The sequence below is a fragment of the Salvelinus fontinalis genome, chromosome 1 (genome assembly GCF_029448725.1).
Source record: "Salvelinus fontinalis isolate EN_2023a chromosome 1, ASM2944872v1, whole genome shotgun sequence".
Taxonomy (NCBI): Eukaryota; Metazoa; Chordata; class Actinopteri; order Salmoniformes; family Salmonidae; genus Salvelinus; species Salvelinus fontinalis.
In genome coordinates, this window is record NC_074665.1 from 58,375,995 (window position 1) to 58,391,648 (window position 15,654).

At 40.9% G+C, this 15,654-nt stretch overlaps 1 protein-coding gene across 5 annotated transcripts in view; it reads left to right on the plus strand.

Annotated features, from left to right (window-relative positions):
* Positions 1-12,416: 12,416 nt before the first annotated feature.
* The window catches only part of LOC129858404 (girdin-like), an 89,786-nt gene continuing 86,548 nt past the window's right edge, over positions 12,417-15,654 (plus strand). For 3 of the 5 annotated variants that reach the window (XM_055927605.1, XM_055927611.1, XM_055927621.1), the window contains exons 1-2: positions 12,417-13,223; positions 13,357-13,457. In XM_055927605.1, the coding sequence (XP_055783580.1) occupies positions 13,161-13,223; positions 13,357-13,457 (164 nt within the window). In that variant the 5' untranslated portion in view covers positions 12,417-13,160. The remainder of the gene's footprint in view (positions 13,224-13,356; positions 13,458-15,654) is intronic. The other 2 variants (XM_055927627.1, XM_055927637.1) reach the window with 1 other exon arrangement.

Here is a 15,654-nt window from a genome sequence, read left to right on the forward strand (position 1 = left end):
TAGAATGTGAGCGCTATTAATCCTTGCTCTCATTCATCCCCACTCTCAACCACTCTGACTGCGCCTATGGACTCTTCCTGTGCGGGTGCATTCTCAGCCTCTTTAATGTCAACCAGGACCCATGAGTCCATTGAATGGAGAAACTGCTCTCCTCTCTTTTACTGTACATTTTTTTGTCAGTGGATTTCACTTCTTCAATGGATGAACCACTCACCATATCCTCTATAATAATGACCACAGTGTCGTTATTGGTGTTGGTGATGGGTGTTGGACCCGCCAGCAACCTAATCGTCGACACGGCAAGAGCATGCATAATTAACCTAACATCTATAAAGAGGGAAAGCACACTGGATATGCATGTTCTGTTGCAAATAGGCCTGACTGGCATGCTAGTCACAGCATCATGTTTGAAGTGATGCATGCTTCATACCAAATCATGTTTGTAACTTTGAATTGAATCATCTTTGTCTATGAACACTACAGTTCACCATCCTTACACTCAGATAACAACAATTTGGACCTGAAGCTCTCTCTTTCATTGTTATACCTTCTCAGAAAGATTCAATTCTTTGGGGTGCTAATTCAGGAGGCCATTACTGCTTTCTACTGGACATTTTGGTGTGTGGTGTTTTTTTGGTTCAAATTTCACAATTACACGCCATGCCTCATGTGTCAAAAAGATCCCCTTGCTGTATCCCAGGAGGACATCTTGGTGTAATGAAAGGAGATTAGTGTGAGCACCCATGCTGAGGAAGGGGTGGGAGACTGTGGTTGTTATGACAACAGATTAGTGTCAGCAGTTCTTTTTGCCAGAGATTCTATTAGGCTTATCTTGTTGCCATAGATATGGACAGGTTGAGAGCTCCTGTACTGACGATATCCAGAGGCAAGGACCATCAGTGTCTTATGGACCATTCACTTAATGTTGCCATCAGATTGCACTTAGATTGTTATTGTTTCATGGTTTCTTACAAAAGTTTGTCTTGGAAATGTAATTCTAACCATGTGTGTGCTGTGATCATTTTTTTATTGTTCCTCTCTCATCAGGGACTGGTTTACACCTGGTACACTAGGTGTGTGCAATTAATTATCAGGTAGAACAGAAAACCAGCAGGCTCAGGACCTCGTAGGGTAAGAGTTGAGTACCCCTGGTCTATAGGGACTGGAAGGTGTCTGACCTCGTATCTGAAATCAAATTGTAGTTGTACTGTGAAAGGCACGCTGAAAGATTGAGAAAGCATTCGTGTAGTGTAGAACAGTGGTTCCCAACTCCGGTCCTATAGTACTCCCAACAGTACACAATTTGTATTGTAGTCCCAGATAAGCACACCTGATTCAACTTGTCAACTAATCATCAGGCCCTCAATGAGTTGAATCAGGAATGTTTGTCTGGAGCTACAACAATAATGTGTACTGTTGGGGTATTCAAGGACTGGAGTTCGGAACCACTGGTGTAGAATGCGCTTGGGGGCAGGTCACTCCAGGACTCCGGTGGTTAAAGAGAGTGAACCCATTGCTAGTGTCTATATATTATGGTGGCGCTAGGCACTGACGACAGGCTGTATAAGTACCACAGTAATACATTTTTGGCATATCCAATTACATTTTCAACAGTGGAGTGACAATTTGGGTTAAGGGTGTCTGGCAATCAATCATCACTGCGTCTTAGATAGGAATTACACATAAGACCATTCTGTAAAAATACAGTGCAAATATGTTTACAACAGAAAGTCTGCAGCACACATATCTAGAGTATGGGTGATAGAACATAATACGACGCACAGGAGGTTGGTGGCACCTTGGGAAGGACGGGTTCGTGGTAATGGCTGGAGCGGAATCTGTGGAATTGTATCAAACACATGGTTGGATGCCATTCCATTCGCTCCGTTCCACCCATTATTATGAGCCGTCCTCCCCTCAGCAGCCTCCACTGATATTACATATAAAGGAAATTGCTTTTACAGTGGCCATAGTCTGCCTACAATAGCTTGAGGTGCAAAAAGTACAATATCAATTTTGTGAGTGATAATGGAATTAGATTTCATTTTCTACATCATTTCATCCCCAGTTTACCAGACAACATGTGGTGGCCATTATCCTTGCTCCTGCCTTAGCTAATTTACTGTCAAAAGTGGACATTAGCTCATGAGCACAGTCAGTCATTTTGATTACTAAGACTTGAAGTGGAGAAGACTGATCGTCCATGTCAGGTGTGCAGTAATTGCATGGTGCCTAGCAGAGCTGTAGGTATCATAAAAAGTTCTAAGGAAATTCTAACATGACATATTAATTATGACAATGAGGTGTTGATACTGTAGTCTTGTCAGAAACAAAGCAACAGGGAATGTATTGGTATTTTTGTGGTAATCAGGCTGACCCAATTATGTATATAAACCCTGGATTGCAGATGTTATGTATTGGCCATTGACAGGCTATGAAGCCACCGGTCGGCCATATTGGCACTCTCCAGTAGGAGCAATCTTCCATAGGAATGAATGGAATTATACAGTATTTCAATTTAATATTTCATGTACAAAATTACATTTTTTAGTATATATTTTTTATTGAAAATGTTTGTTTAGCTCACATAATAATTTAGGAGTATGTATTAAGGTGTCTAATATAATAAATATGCCAAAATAACAAATGTAGACCATAATACATTCACTTCTATAGCTTCCAAAATATTGTTTACAATGGTGGAGGAGTGCCAAGATGGAGGCACGGTGGCTTCAAAACAACGGTGGCTTCAAAACAACATCTTAGTATCAGTCATCTAATGTATTTATAAAACGTTGGGCTGACCTTTGCCATAGGGGCTTTATATCAACAGAAGGGGGATTTGATCCATTTGGTTTGATTTCCCATATCAGCCCGACAGGATGAAGAGAAGTGAGTTAGGGAGCTGCTGCTCCAAATAGGTCAGTCATCCCAAAAGCATACATCAATCATTTGACAAGACCAGCAAAGTGTAAGGTTTATAGTGATGTATTTTAGTACACATTCACACCTTGGATAAAGATTCCAAAATGTTTGTGATGAGGCATAGATAAGCAGAGTTGGGTAGATTACTTTCTAAATGTAATCAGTTACAGATACTAGTTACAATACCTTTGTAAAGTATTCATACCCCTTGACTTTTTCCATATATTGCTAGGTTACAGCCTTATTCTAAAATTGACAATATTGTTTTCTTCCCCTCATCAATTTACACACAATGAGAAACAGGTTTAGACATTTTTGCTAATTTATTAAAAATAAAACTGAAATGTCACATTTACATAAGTATTCAGACCTTTTACTTAGTACTTTGTTGAAGCACCTTTGGCAGCGATTACAGCCTCAAGTCTTCTTGGGTATGACGCTACAAGCTTGGCACACCTGTATTTGGTGAGTTTGTCCCATTCTTCTCTGCAGTCCCTCTCAAGCTCTGTCAGGTTGGATGGGGAGCGTTGCTGCACAGCTAATTTCAGGTCTCTCCAGAGATGTTCAATTGAGTTCAAGTCCGGGCTCTGGCAGCGCCACTCAAGGACATTCAGAGACTTGTCCTAAAGCCTCTCCTGCGTTGGAGAGGTCCTGAGCTCTCTGGAGCAGGTTGTCATCAAGAATCTTTCTGTACTTTGCCTCGATCCTGACTAGTCTACCAGTCCCTGCCGCTGAAAATCATCCCCACAGCATGATGATGCCACCATTATGCTTGACCGTAGGGATGGTGCCAGGTTTCCTCCAGACGTGATGCTTGGCATTCAGGCCAAAGAGTTACATCTTAGTTTCATCAAACCAGATAATCTTGTTTCTCATGGTCTGAGAATCATTTTGGCAAACTCCAAGCGAGCTGTCATGTGCCTTTTACTGAGGAATTGCTTCCGTCTGGTCACTCTACCATAAAGCCCTGACGGGCAGAGTACTGCAGAGACGGTTGTCCTTCTGGAAAGTTCTCCCATCTCCACAGAGGAACTCTAGAGCTCTGTCAGAGTCACAGAGTCACCTCCCTGACCAAGCCCCTTCTCCCCTGATTGCTCAGTTTGGTCTTGTTTGGAACCACCTTCTTCCATTTAAGAATGATGGAGGCCACTGTGTTCTTGGGGACCTTCAATGCTGCAAAAATGTTTTGGTGCCCTTCCCCAGATCTGTGGCTCGACAAAATCCTGTCTCGGCGCTCTACGGACAATTCCTTCGACCTCATGGCTTGGTTTTTGCTCTGACATGCATTGTCAATTGTGGGACCTTATATAGACAGGTATGTCCCTTTCCAAATCATGCCCAATCAATTAAATTTACCACAGGTTATCTCCAATCAAGTTGTAGAAACATCTCAAGGATGATCAATGGAAGCAGGATGCACCTGAGCTCAATTTCAAGTCTAATAGCAAAGAGTCTGAATACTTATGTAAATAAGGGATCTGTTTTTATTATTAGAAAATATTTCTGCAAACCTGTTTTTGCTTTGTCAATATGGGGTATTGTGTGTAGATTGCTGAGGATTTTTTTTTATTTAATCCATTTTAGAATAAGGCTGTAACGTAACAAAATGTGGAAAAAGTCAATGGGTCTGAATACATTCCGAAGGTACTGTACCTGTCCAAAACTGTAATCACTAATGCAACTTTTGGATTACCGAAACTCAGTAATGTAATCTGATTACTTTCAGTTATGTTTGAGGCATTAAAAGAAGACAAAAAGGATCAATCAAACGCATTTGGCGTGTCATCATATTGGTCTCTGACTTATAGTCAGACTCACTTAAGGTGGAACAAACTTAAACTTGCGCCTTTTGTCAATGGTAAATTCAATGTCATTGAGAAAACAAAGGTGTCATAATGTATTTTTTTTTACAATTATCCTTTCTGAATTTAAAAGTAATCCAAGAAGTAATCATTGTGTTTTCCAAAAGTATTTTTGCTGGTAACGTAACTGATTTTAGTTTTTTGTAATCAGATTCCATGCAAATGATTACATGTAATCAGTAACTCCCCAAACCTGTAAATAAGTAACAGGAACCAAGCAAGAACGAGGAAAGGGTCATGAGCTCATGAGAGTTAGATAAAATTAGATTTTTTCGCAAGGACCTATAAAGGATACTATCCTCTACAACAGAGGTGTTGTAACGGTCGTTCTCCTCCTCTTCGTCCGAAGAGGAGGAGTATGGATTGGACCAAAGCGCAGCGTGGAATGTGGACATAATGAAGTTTATTAAAGTAAAGACGAAAACACTTAAACAAACTACAAAATAATAAATGACGTAGACTGACCTGAACAAGAACTTACATAGACACGAAGAACGCATGAAACAGGAACAGACTACCTAAAACGAACGAACAAACCAAAAACAGTCCCGTGTGGTGCACAGACACAAACACGGAAGACAACCACCCACAAACAAACAGTGTGAACAACCTACCTTAATATGGTTCTCAATCATAGGAAATGTAAAACACCTGTCCCTGATTGAGAACCATATCAGGCTAAATGACAATGAACCTTAACATAGAAACACATAACATAGAATGCCCACCCCAACACACGCCCTGACCAACTAAACACATACAAAAACAAGAGAAAACAGGTCAGGAATGTGACAGGTGTCAAACTCATTCCATGGTGGGCCTAATATCTGCAGGTTTCAGTTTTTTCCTTTCAATTAAGACCGAGACAACCAGGTGAACCAGTTTACTAATTAGTGACCTTAATTCATCATTCAAGTACAAGGGAAGAGTGAAAACCCGGAAGACACTCTGCACTCTGTGGAATGAGTTTGACATATACACTCTACAACATAACCTTCACTCCAAATCAAAACTCCAATCCTACAACCTGGAATTTGGACAAAATTACCTGGAAGGATTCTTACTACCAATAACTATTCAGGACCATCCAGCAAACCAAAAGTAAAATGCATTACCATAAATTCTAGATATTTTACTTTATAAAGACTGAATGGTAAATTAGGGTTACAGAGCTACCAAGCTTGCTAGGACAGAACAGGTCCGGCTGCAACTTCAATTTGCAGTGAAGTGAGAGGTGTGAAAGCCCTTGGCAAATTAAAATCACAACTTCCCCCGCCCAAATGCAGCCGTGGATTCTTTACATCCCTTTGCAGAGACTATCATAGTACAATTCCCCTCAAATTAAAAATGACTCCAGAGACACTATCTGCGGACTGCTACAAGACTGGCAACATAAGCAACTTAATTTTCCACACATACAATCCCCTGGCATGGCACACTGCTATAAGAGCACACTACCCCTCTGTCAAGAGAGAGGGTATTGGCCCAGGGTGGGTGGAAAATCAGACGAGGGTCCCTGAGACTGAGACAGCCTATGTCAATTTGTACAAGGTTGGAACAGCGGAAGCTTCAAAGGCTTCCAACAGGACTTTTACAGAATCAAAGACATGGCACAGCAGGAGAAGCTCTCTCTTGGTGACGACTCCCCGACTCCAAGTAAGTCCACTGACCACTGTGACTGACGAGAGAGAGAGAGAGAGAGAGAGAGAGAGAGAGAGAGAGAGAGAGAGAGAGAGAGAGAGAGCGAGCGAGCGAGCGAGCGAGGTTTCCTTAGCCAAATGGGTAGTCTGCGTTTTTAAGAAGCCAGCCAAGTTGAAAGAATTTGTAGAGTTGTTTTCCCTGCTGTGTTCAAGCTGCGTAAGGAATGGTGCTGTTGCTCTATGACCCAATAATGAATTAGTATGCTCTGTTACGCACCACATAAACATGATTAATAATTTATGAATAAAAGACATAGGACCAATCGCATTTTCAAAACCAAGGTTTATGCTAAACACACACTGTTCTCCCCATTGAAAAAACAAAAATGGAGCTCCACTAAAAAAATGTCCACATTAAATATAATTGTATTCAGATTGTGGTAGGTGTGCATTACATGAGTCATGATGAATTGATGAGTATTAATTACCTGTAAGTGTTTCAGAATCTGTGCTCAGCCTGGCCTGTGGGTTGGCTGGCTGTGTATTTGAATCTGAATCCCCTCCTACAAAAATGGTAGTCCAAAGTCCCACCCAAACCAGAGAACACATGGAATGTCTACCTAACATCCTCTTTTTGAACATAAACAAAAGCCTACATCCATGGGAGATAGTGTTCCCAGAAAGTCCCATCAAAAGAACTCAAAAGCTCTCCTTCCTTATCTCAGCAGACTAGAGAATGACCTGTGCTGGAAATGTTTAATGTTTGTGCTTTTCTAATACCAAATGTCTGTGTTCTATTCATGTGCTTTTCTAATAACTGTTTTCTGTGTTCATGCAAGTGACTGACTGAACGGATCCCCACTATCAGTAGCTGCAATTTGGCAGTACGCCCAGACCTTTGTTTTGAGAACGAAAGATATCTGAGTTTCAAGGTCTCAACTTAGAGACAAGAAACTTTGTGAGGTATTGATCTGTCAAATGTCTTGAACCAGTATTGGTTGGTCACATGAATGAAACAAAATGGTAATGATGAATGAATCATGCAAATATAACTTGTCTGTGTACAGCTGTATATAAGACAACTGCTGGGACTGCCCCGGCAGAGCTCCTAACAGATGTTCACGATGGTGCTGTAACGGCTGTCAATGTCATTCTCCTCCTCAGACGAGGAGGAGCATGGATCGGACCAAGATGCGGAGTAGGAGGTATTCATGATTTTAATGGCAAACCAACAAACACTACAAATTAACAAAAGTGACTAACCTGCAACAGTCCTGTGTGGCCCAAACGCTAACACAGGAAACAAACACCCACAAATCACCAGTGAAACCCTGGCTGCCTTAGTATGACTCTCAATCAGAGACAAACGATACACACCTGTCTCTAATTGAGAATCATACCAGGCCGAACACAAAACCCCACATAGAAATAGAAAACATAGACTGCCCACCCAACACTCACGCCCTGACGAATAAAGACATATAAAACAAGAGAAAACAGGTCAGGAACGTGACAGGTGCATTGAGTTGGAACCTCTCCAGTGCACTGGCAATAAACAATGATTCATTTAAGATTGACTTCTAGTGTCCCTGTGTAAAATTATTTTCACAACATACCCCTAGTAATTATTTCAGGGAAAGTGATGTGCTTGTGATGTGCTATAGATTTTAGCTAAGCCCTCAGACTTAACCATTAACAAGTAAATAATTGTTTTTAAATTGCCTTTTTGGTGGCATTGCCCTTTCCCCATTCGTTCCGACAGACCAAATAATCAGTTAGGTTGATTGTGAGGCTTATCTCGTGGGATGCATGAATGGGCTGGTCTCAAAATATGCCACAGGAGGTTGGTGGCACCTTAATTGGGGAGGACGGGCTTGTGGTAATAGCTGGAGCGGAATAGTGAGGTGGTATCAAATACATCAAACACATGGAAACCATGTGTTTGATCCCATTCCATTTACTCTGTTCCAGCCATTATTATGAGCCATCCGCCAATCAGCAGCCTCCACTGAAATATGCTTCCTAACTGCTGACAGCTCACCAAATCAAAGTTTATTGGTCACATACATAGTTTAGCAGAAATTCTTATTTGACTATTCTGAATAAAACTGAGTTACGAGTCATATAAAGAAATCAGTCAATTGAAATAAATTGCATTTTATAGATAGCAATTTGAATGTACAGAGATACCGTGGCTAGACCCTGAGGCCCATTGTCGTACCATTCATCTGCCGCCATCACCTCATGTTTCAACATGATAATGCACGGCCCCATGTCGCAAGGATCTGTACACAATTCCTGGAAGCTGAAAATGTCCCAGTTCTTCCATGGCCTGCATACTCACCAGACATGTCACCCATTGAGCATGTTTGGGAATGCTCTGGATTGACGTGTACGACCACGTGTTCCAGTTCTCACCAATATCCAGCAACTTCGCACAGCCATTGAAGAGGAGTGGGACAACATTCCGCAGGCCACAATCAACAGGAGATGTGTCACGCTGCATGAGGCAAATGGTGGTCACATCAGATAATGACTGGTTTTCTGATCCCGCCCCTACCTTTATTTTTAACGTACACTATCTGTGACCAACAAAGGCATATTTGTATACCCAGTCATATGAAATCCATGGGTTAGGGCCTAATTAATTTATTTCAATTGACTAATTTCTTTAAATAAACTTCAACTCAGTAAAATCTTTAAATTGTAGAAGTGGTGCTCCTAGTGGCCGGAGACTTTAATGCTGGCAAACTTTTACCTCAACGTCCATTTTACCTAATTTCTACCAGCATGTCACATGTGCAACCAGAGGGAAAATAACTCTAGACAAACTTGACTTTGCACACAGAGACACAAAGTTCCCCCTCATCCTCCATTTGACAAATCTGACCATAATTATATCCTCCTGATTCCTGCTTACAGGCAAAAACTAAAGCAGGAAGTACCAGTGACTCGCTCAATACGGAAGTGGTCAGATGTCTTCACTGACATTTTCAACCTCTCCCTGACCGAGTCTGTAACACCTACATGTTTCAAGCAGACCACCATAGTCCCTGTGTCCAAGAAGCCAAGGTGACTCTGCTTAAATGACTACTGCCCCATAGCACTCACATCTGTAGCCATGAAGAGCATTGAAAGCCCAACACCAACACCAACATCCCGTAAACCCTAGACCCACTCCAATTTACATACCACCCCAACAGATCCACAGATGTGGCAATTTCAATTGCACTCCATACGGCCCTTTCTAAGCAAAAAGAAACACCTACGTTATAATAGTGTTCATTGACTACAGCTCAGAGTTCAACTCCATAGTGCCCACAAAGCTCATCACTAAGCTAAGGATCCTGGGACTAAACACCTCCCCCCAGCAACTGGATCCAAGCGGTACCAATGCATCAAGTCTGGAACCTGATGACCATGACCATGAACAGCTTTTATCTCCAAGCCATAAGACTCCTAAATAGTTAGTCCAGGTAGTTATTGGTTAACTATTTATCTGCATTGACCCTTTTTGCACTAACTCTTGTGACTCATCCCATATTCTGCTTGCTGTTTATTATCTATCCTGTAGCCTAGTCACTATATGTTATTTTACATTTTTCAATTATTCCAATTTTTTCTCTCTGCACTGTTGGGAGGGGCATGTAAATATGCATTTCATTGTTAGTCTACACCTGTTGTTTACAAAGCACTTTCCCTGGCTGCCACTACTCACCTCTCCTATGGGGAACACCCCCCCCCCCCCCCCCCCCCCCCCCGGAAATCCAATGCAAGTCAATACTATCTACATTTGCATTTTAGATACTTTATGATGATTTGGACATGATTTAGCAGGAACATGAAAAGAGGTACCTTACATGAAAACATAATCATAGTTAGTAGTGGAAAAAGTACCCAATTGTCATACTTGAGTAAAAATCAAGATACTTTCTTTTTTTTCAAGATACCTTAAGAGAAAATTACTTAAGTGAAATCACCTAGTAAAATACTACTCGAGTTATAGTCTAAAAGTATTTGGTTTTAAATATGCTTAAGTATCAAAAGTAAATGTAATTGCTAAAATATACTTAAGTACTTAAACATAATTTCATGTTCCTTATATTAAGCAAACCAGACAACACAATTATCTTGTTTTTATTTTATTTACAGATAGCCAGGGGCACTCTCAAACACTCAGACATAATTTACAAATTAACTATTTGTGTTTAGTGAGTCCACCAGATCAGAGGCAGGGGATGACCAGGGATGTTCTCTTGATAAGTGTGTGATTTGGACCATTTTCCTGTCCTGCTAAGCATTAGAAATGTAACAAGAACTTTTGGGTGTCAGGGAAAATGTATGGAGTAGAAAGTACTGTATATTATTTTGTTTAGGAATGTAGTGTAGTAAAAGTAAAAGTTGTACAAAATATATAAATAGTAAAGTACTTACCTGCAAAACTGCTTAAGTAGTACTTTAAAGGAATTTAACTTAAGTACTTTACACCACTGATCATTGTGAGCATATTAATAGTGAGATGTGCATTGCCATTTTGTTCCAATCTTTGATTTCTTTAAAAACAACATTTCACAAAATAACTAAAAAAGTGAAAACTTCATTGTTTGTTTGCCTAAGCATGACCATCATCCACATACCAATTTTTTTACCAAACTTTTTTTGTGTCAGCAATTGGACATTGTTTTTAGTGGGGGGGCTAGTTACCCCACGTTAATAAGAGTGATTTGTACAGCAGTAGATATATTAGAGTGGGTTATGTCAATAATCCAGTATATAAATAAATATATGGTGTGTATAAACAGTGTAACTAAAACCCAATGTATGGTAGTAGAAATATTGCAATGAGCCATGCCGAGAATACAGTACTAAAATACGTAGCACAAAACCCCATGGCAAAATGGATAGAATTGCAGGGAATTAGCTTCTGGACCAGAGTATGGAATATAAATACTATGTATGTGAATGGTGTGTATAGACAATATAGATCGTATGTGAATATAAAAGGTGTGTACAGCAGTAGTTATATAGGATGAGTTATGACTACAGTAGAATACATTACATACATATTAAGTGGGTAAAACAGTATGTAAACATTATTAATGTGACCAGTCTCTAAGGCGCAGGGTAGAGTACCGGTAAGCTAGTGACAGTGTCTAAGGTTCAGGGCAGTGTACTGGGCAGAGGCCGGCTCGTGATGACTGTTTAACAGTCTGATGGCTTGGAGATAGAAGCTAAACATCAGTCTCTCATGCCCAGCTTTGATGCACTTGTACTTTCTCTGCCTTCTAGATGGTAACGGGGTGAACAGGCTGTGGCTTGGGTGGCTGAGGTCCTTGATTATCTACTTGGCCTTCCTGTGACACTGTGTTTGTAATTACAGGTAGAAATCCAGTGTAAAAATCCAATATGAATTTCCGTGACCTACAAAGCAGTGCATTCCAATAGGATAATAAAAGGGTTGTGTGTGTTTGAGGATAAATGATATGTGCACTGGCATGCAAGTATCACACAAATTGAAGAAAACTGTTTTTTTAATCAATTACATCAGGATATATCAATAGATGGGCAGATGAGGATTTCTTTCCATCCTTAATACAAATATTTGTCTGGACATTCTTATTGATCTCTATGTGATAACACTAATGATTTTTCTAGTCATGTTGTTTGAGATAATTTATATGAATACTACCCATAACCTACATTGGCAGCCAGCCAGCAGGCTACACACACGCACACACACACACACACACACACACAATGCGTAGTCCTACTGACACACTCACTTTAACAATATTAATTGACAAAGAAGACACATCAAATGTGAATCATCATGTCCTGCTAATGTAGTCTATAGTCTACATACAACATAATCCATTTAATGTGGAAGTGGAACTGTTAATGACAACGTGCTGCAGCCCTATTTTCTTGAGCGCAGTTGATTTTGGCGGAAGAAGACACGTCCTCTACGGGTGGATGAGTTGGCTGGAATGGAAACAAAACGGAGTCGAGCCCGTGGAGGCGGTACTTAGTCTAGCGCCATCAGTAAACTCTTGTCAGTAGTAGGCTATTCAGCCGTTAGTCACTTGGCTGGAAGAAGGGAATACATGACAGAAGAAAGACATCTCTGCCCAATTCTATTGGAACAGTCGTTGGTTTTATGGGGGGAAAATATGTGATCTTCAAGACTTAAAAGAACGTGATGGGGAAAGGAATACATTTTTTAAAAGAATATTGTAACTCGACGTCCATTGGAGGAAACCAGTTACTGTCTTTAGGCTTACTACTAGCTCTGTGTTTTATCAGATCAACGTTAGATTTTCATGGAGCATGTTCTTTATTATTAGCCTACCTGTACAGGTCTAATGTCTTAGTTAAAGACATTTAGCTGTAGGTAGGTAAGCTGCCTTAACGGGCACAGGATAGATGAGATTCAAGGTTTTTCAAAAAATGTGATGCAGTCCTTCTCAAGGAGGGTAACGTTAAAACATGTTTATCTAGGGTAGCAGATACGATACTTGTGGATAAATTTTATTTTCAGCTAAACCCGACGTCATTGACTTGTTTTCTTTATCGGCAAAATTTGTGTCTATTTAATTAAATCAACCACATGAGCGGCGTCTAAATTAAGGACACGTTCAGAGGGGTGAAAGGCGACGCGAAGAAAATTCCCCGACAAGAAGAAAATACAGTTTAATTCAAATTCTCAGGAATTGTCGCTGTCCAACACAAGGAAATGGAAAGTGAGGTTTTTACGCCATTGTTGGAACAATTTCTGCTCACGCCTTTGGTCGCCTGGGTAAGGCACCCTAATTAACCATTCTATGGGAAATTGAGCATAGCAATTAAGCAGGGTATCCAAAATAAATGCCCTGTTTAACAAGTGATTTGGTTTTGCTGACAGGTTTGGTGTGTATTGTCATATTTTTCAGGTTAAGGCGGCTGGGCATTCATCAGGAAACGATGGCACCAAACTATCGGAATACATTGAATTGTTGGATGGCATTTATTTAAACGAGATCATGCTTGAGATGTAAGTAGTAGCCTGTCTGTCATTTATGGGTGCTCTCTGTCTTTCACATGAATGAATGGCCATGCATGCTTCTGATCCATTGGCCACTATCATCAATTTTGCCCTGCACTGTAGGTTACAGTGGATTCATGACACAAATTCAGGACAATAAAAAAAAAAGAAGAAGAGTTCCACAGACACATTTCGCAAGTGAAATATATGTCAGCCATCGATGCAACTAGATCAGGTGGTCAAATCAGAATGAGTTGTAGGTATTTTGAAGCAGATCGTTTCACCTCGAGTTCTGTATTGATGGCAGAGTCTGCAGCAGGTCATCTTCCACTCGAGCAGTCAGTCACTGAAAAATGTCAGAATGTGAATTGTCATCTGCAGCCTACTGAAGACCTCCTCTCCCTGGTGCTTGCTCTGCTTGCCTGCTAGAATAATAGTGCGGCTATTCTACCTCACTCACCCAGCCTACCCCTTGAGGAGGAGTAGAAATGAGGAATCCATCAATCTCTGCCATGACCACTGACACTCACTACAAAAGAAGGCGGTTTCCACCCATGCTTTTGTCTGGGCTAGTTTTGCATTATAAGGTAGCCTATGTCAATTTTGGCCTATTTATCCTGTATGAGTAGAATGACCCCGAACCAAGTTAACCTGCGCCTCAACAGTTATTTAGAAGGCAGACATCAAATAAATAGATTTTTTGTTATTGCTGAGCACCTTCTCACTCTGGGCTTGTTACTTCTCACACATTCTATTAACAGGTCTAAGCTCTACTGGCCCAGAGTATCAGTTATCTCACAGTTTCCAGGTACTTGCTGTGCTCATGCTGCCTTGGCAACACTGTCATCAGCTCTCAAATCTTACTAGGTTGCCAATGACCTTGCAAACTCTACTCAGGTCTGTTGAGGCAAATTTGGTATTGTATCCATATCCATTACTCCAGTCATACCGGTAGACCTTGTTTACAATTGCCAATATAATCAGTCAAAGCCTAATATTTGGAATTGTTGATTCTCATCCCAAGAGCAGTTTTCAGTTTTAATGACCTGTAGTTTAGCTGTGCTTGTCTGGCTGGCAGGGTGTTGGGGCTGGCCAGTCTCTTCATCCTAGCTCTTTGTGTGTGTGTGTGTGTGCACAGTCAGTTTTGGGCAGCTGTTGGCACTCGTCTGCCCAGCAAGACTCCCATACAGAAGGCACATTGTCAAAATCTGTTGTGAAGCAGGTCTTTGTCTCGCTCTCACAGTTTCATCAAGGCTACATGTTCATCTTGCATTGGCTGGTTTAAGATATTCACTGGTAAATATTTACCTTGTGCTGGATGAAGTTATTATTATTCCCCCATGTTTGTCCTTGGTTTATTTGATTCGGCCATATCAAAACGCAGGCTTCCAGTTTATTTAGTGAAGTTGTACAAAAGAGTAGATTTAGTTCATGTTAACCATGTCACATCTCATATGGCTTCAGTTTATTCAACAGGTCATGGCTACCAAACTTACTGTTGTCTGCAGTGATGCTGAGTTGGTATGCAGAGTGGAGAGCTGCTTTAAGTGATGAAAAGATGAACTGCCCAGCGGTCTGTAAAGTTGATGGCTTTGCCCAACAATAAGCCCTCTCAGTGCCCATGTCTGTGTTGAAACTCCTGCTAAGTGCTGTTATCGGGGGCGTAATGGTAGGCATACTTGGTATTGACCTGCCTATGATCAATATAGCCTTGTAAAGGGGTGCTCAGTCTTGTCCATGAGCAGCCGTTAGACAGATAAATGGATGTCAAAGATCAAACAATCCATTTAAAAACACATTTCTAATAGGCATACAGGCATCATACTTCTAGCACAGAGCTGTGTAGACCTCCAGGTTGGCATGCTTTGAAGTAGAAGGTGTATCATGTACTGCATAAAATGAACATGAAATGAGTTGCAGTGCTTGTTGTACAAATAGTGAGTTTGGCTTACTACCATTTGAATCTTCTCATGGTAAATACTGTGTGTGTGGTTCATCATGTACTGTACACAGAGCGGGGCTCCAAATGATTTAAGCATCTGTATGTTAATTTGGTAATATCTCTCCAAGCTGTTGACAGAGGCAGGCAGACTTAAGTTGTCCAGGAAGCACAGAGGCCCTGCTGGATTATCTAACGGCTAGTTGGACTCACAGATGGCATGGTGTCACTGTCTGCCCCTCAGTCACTACTGCCCAACCAATTAGA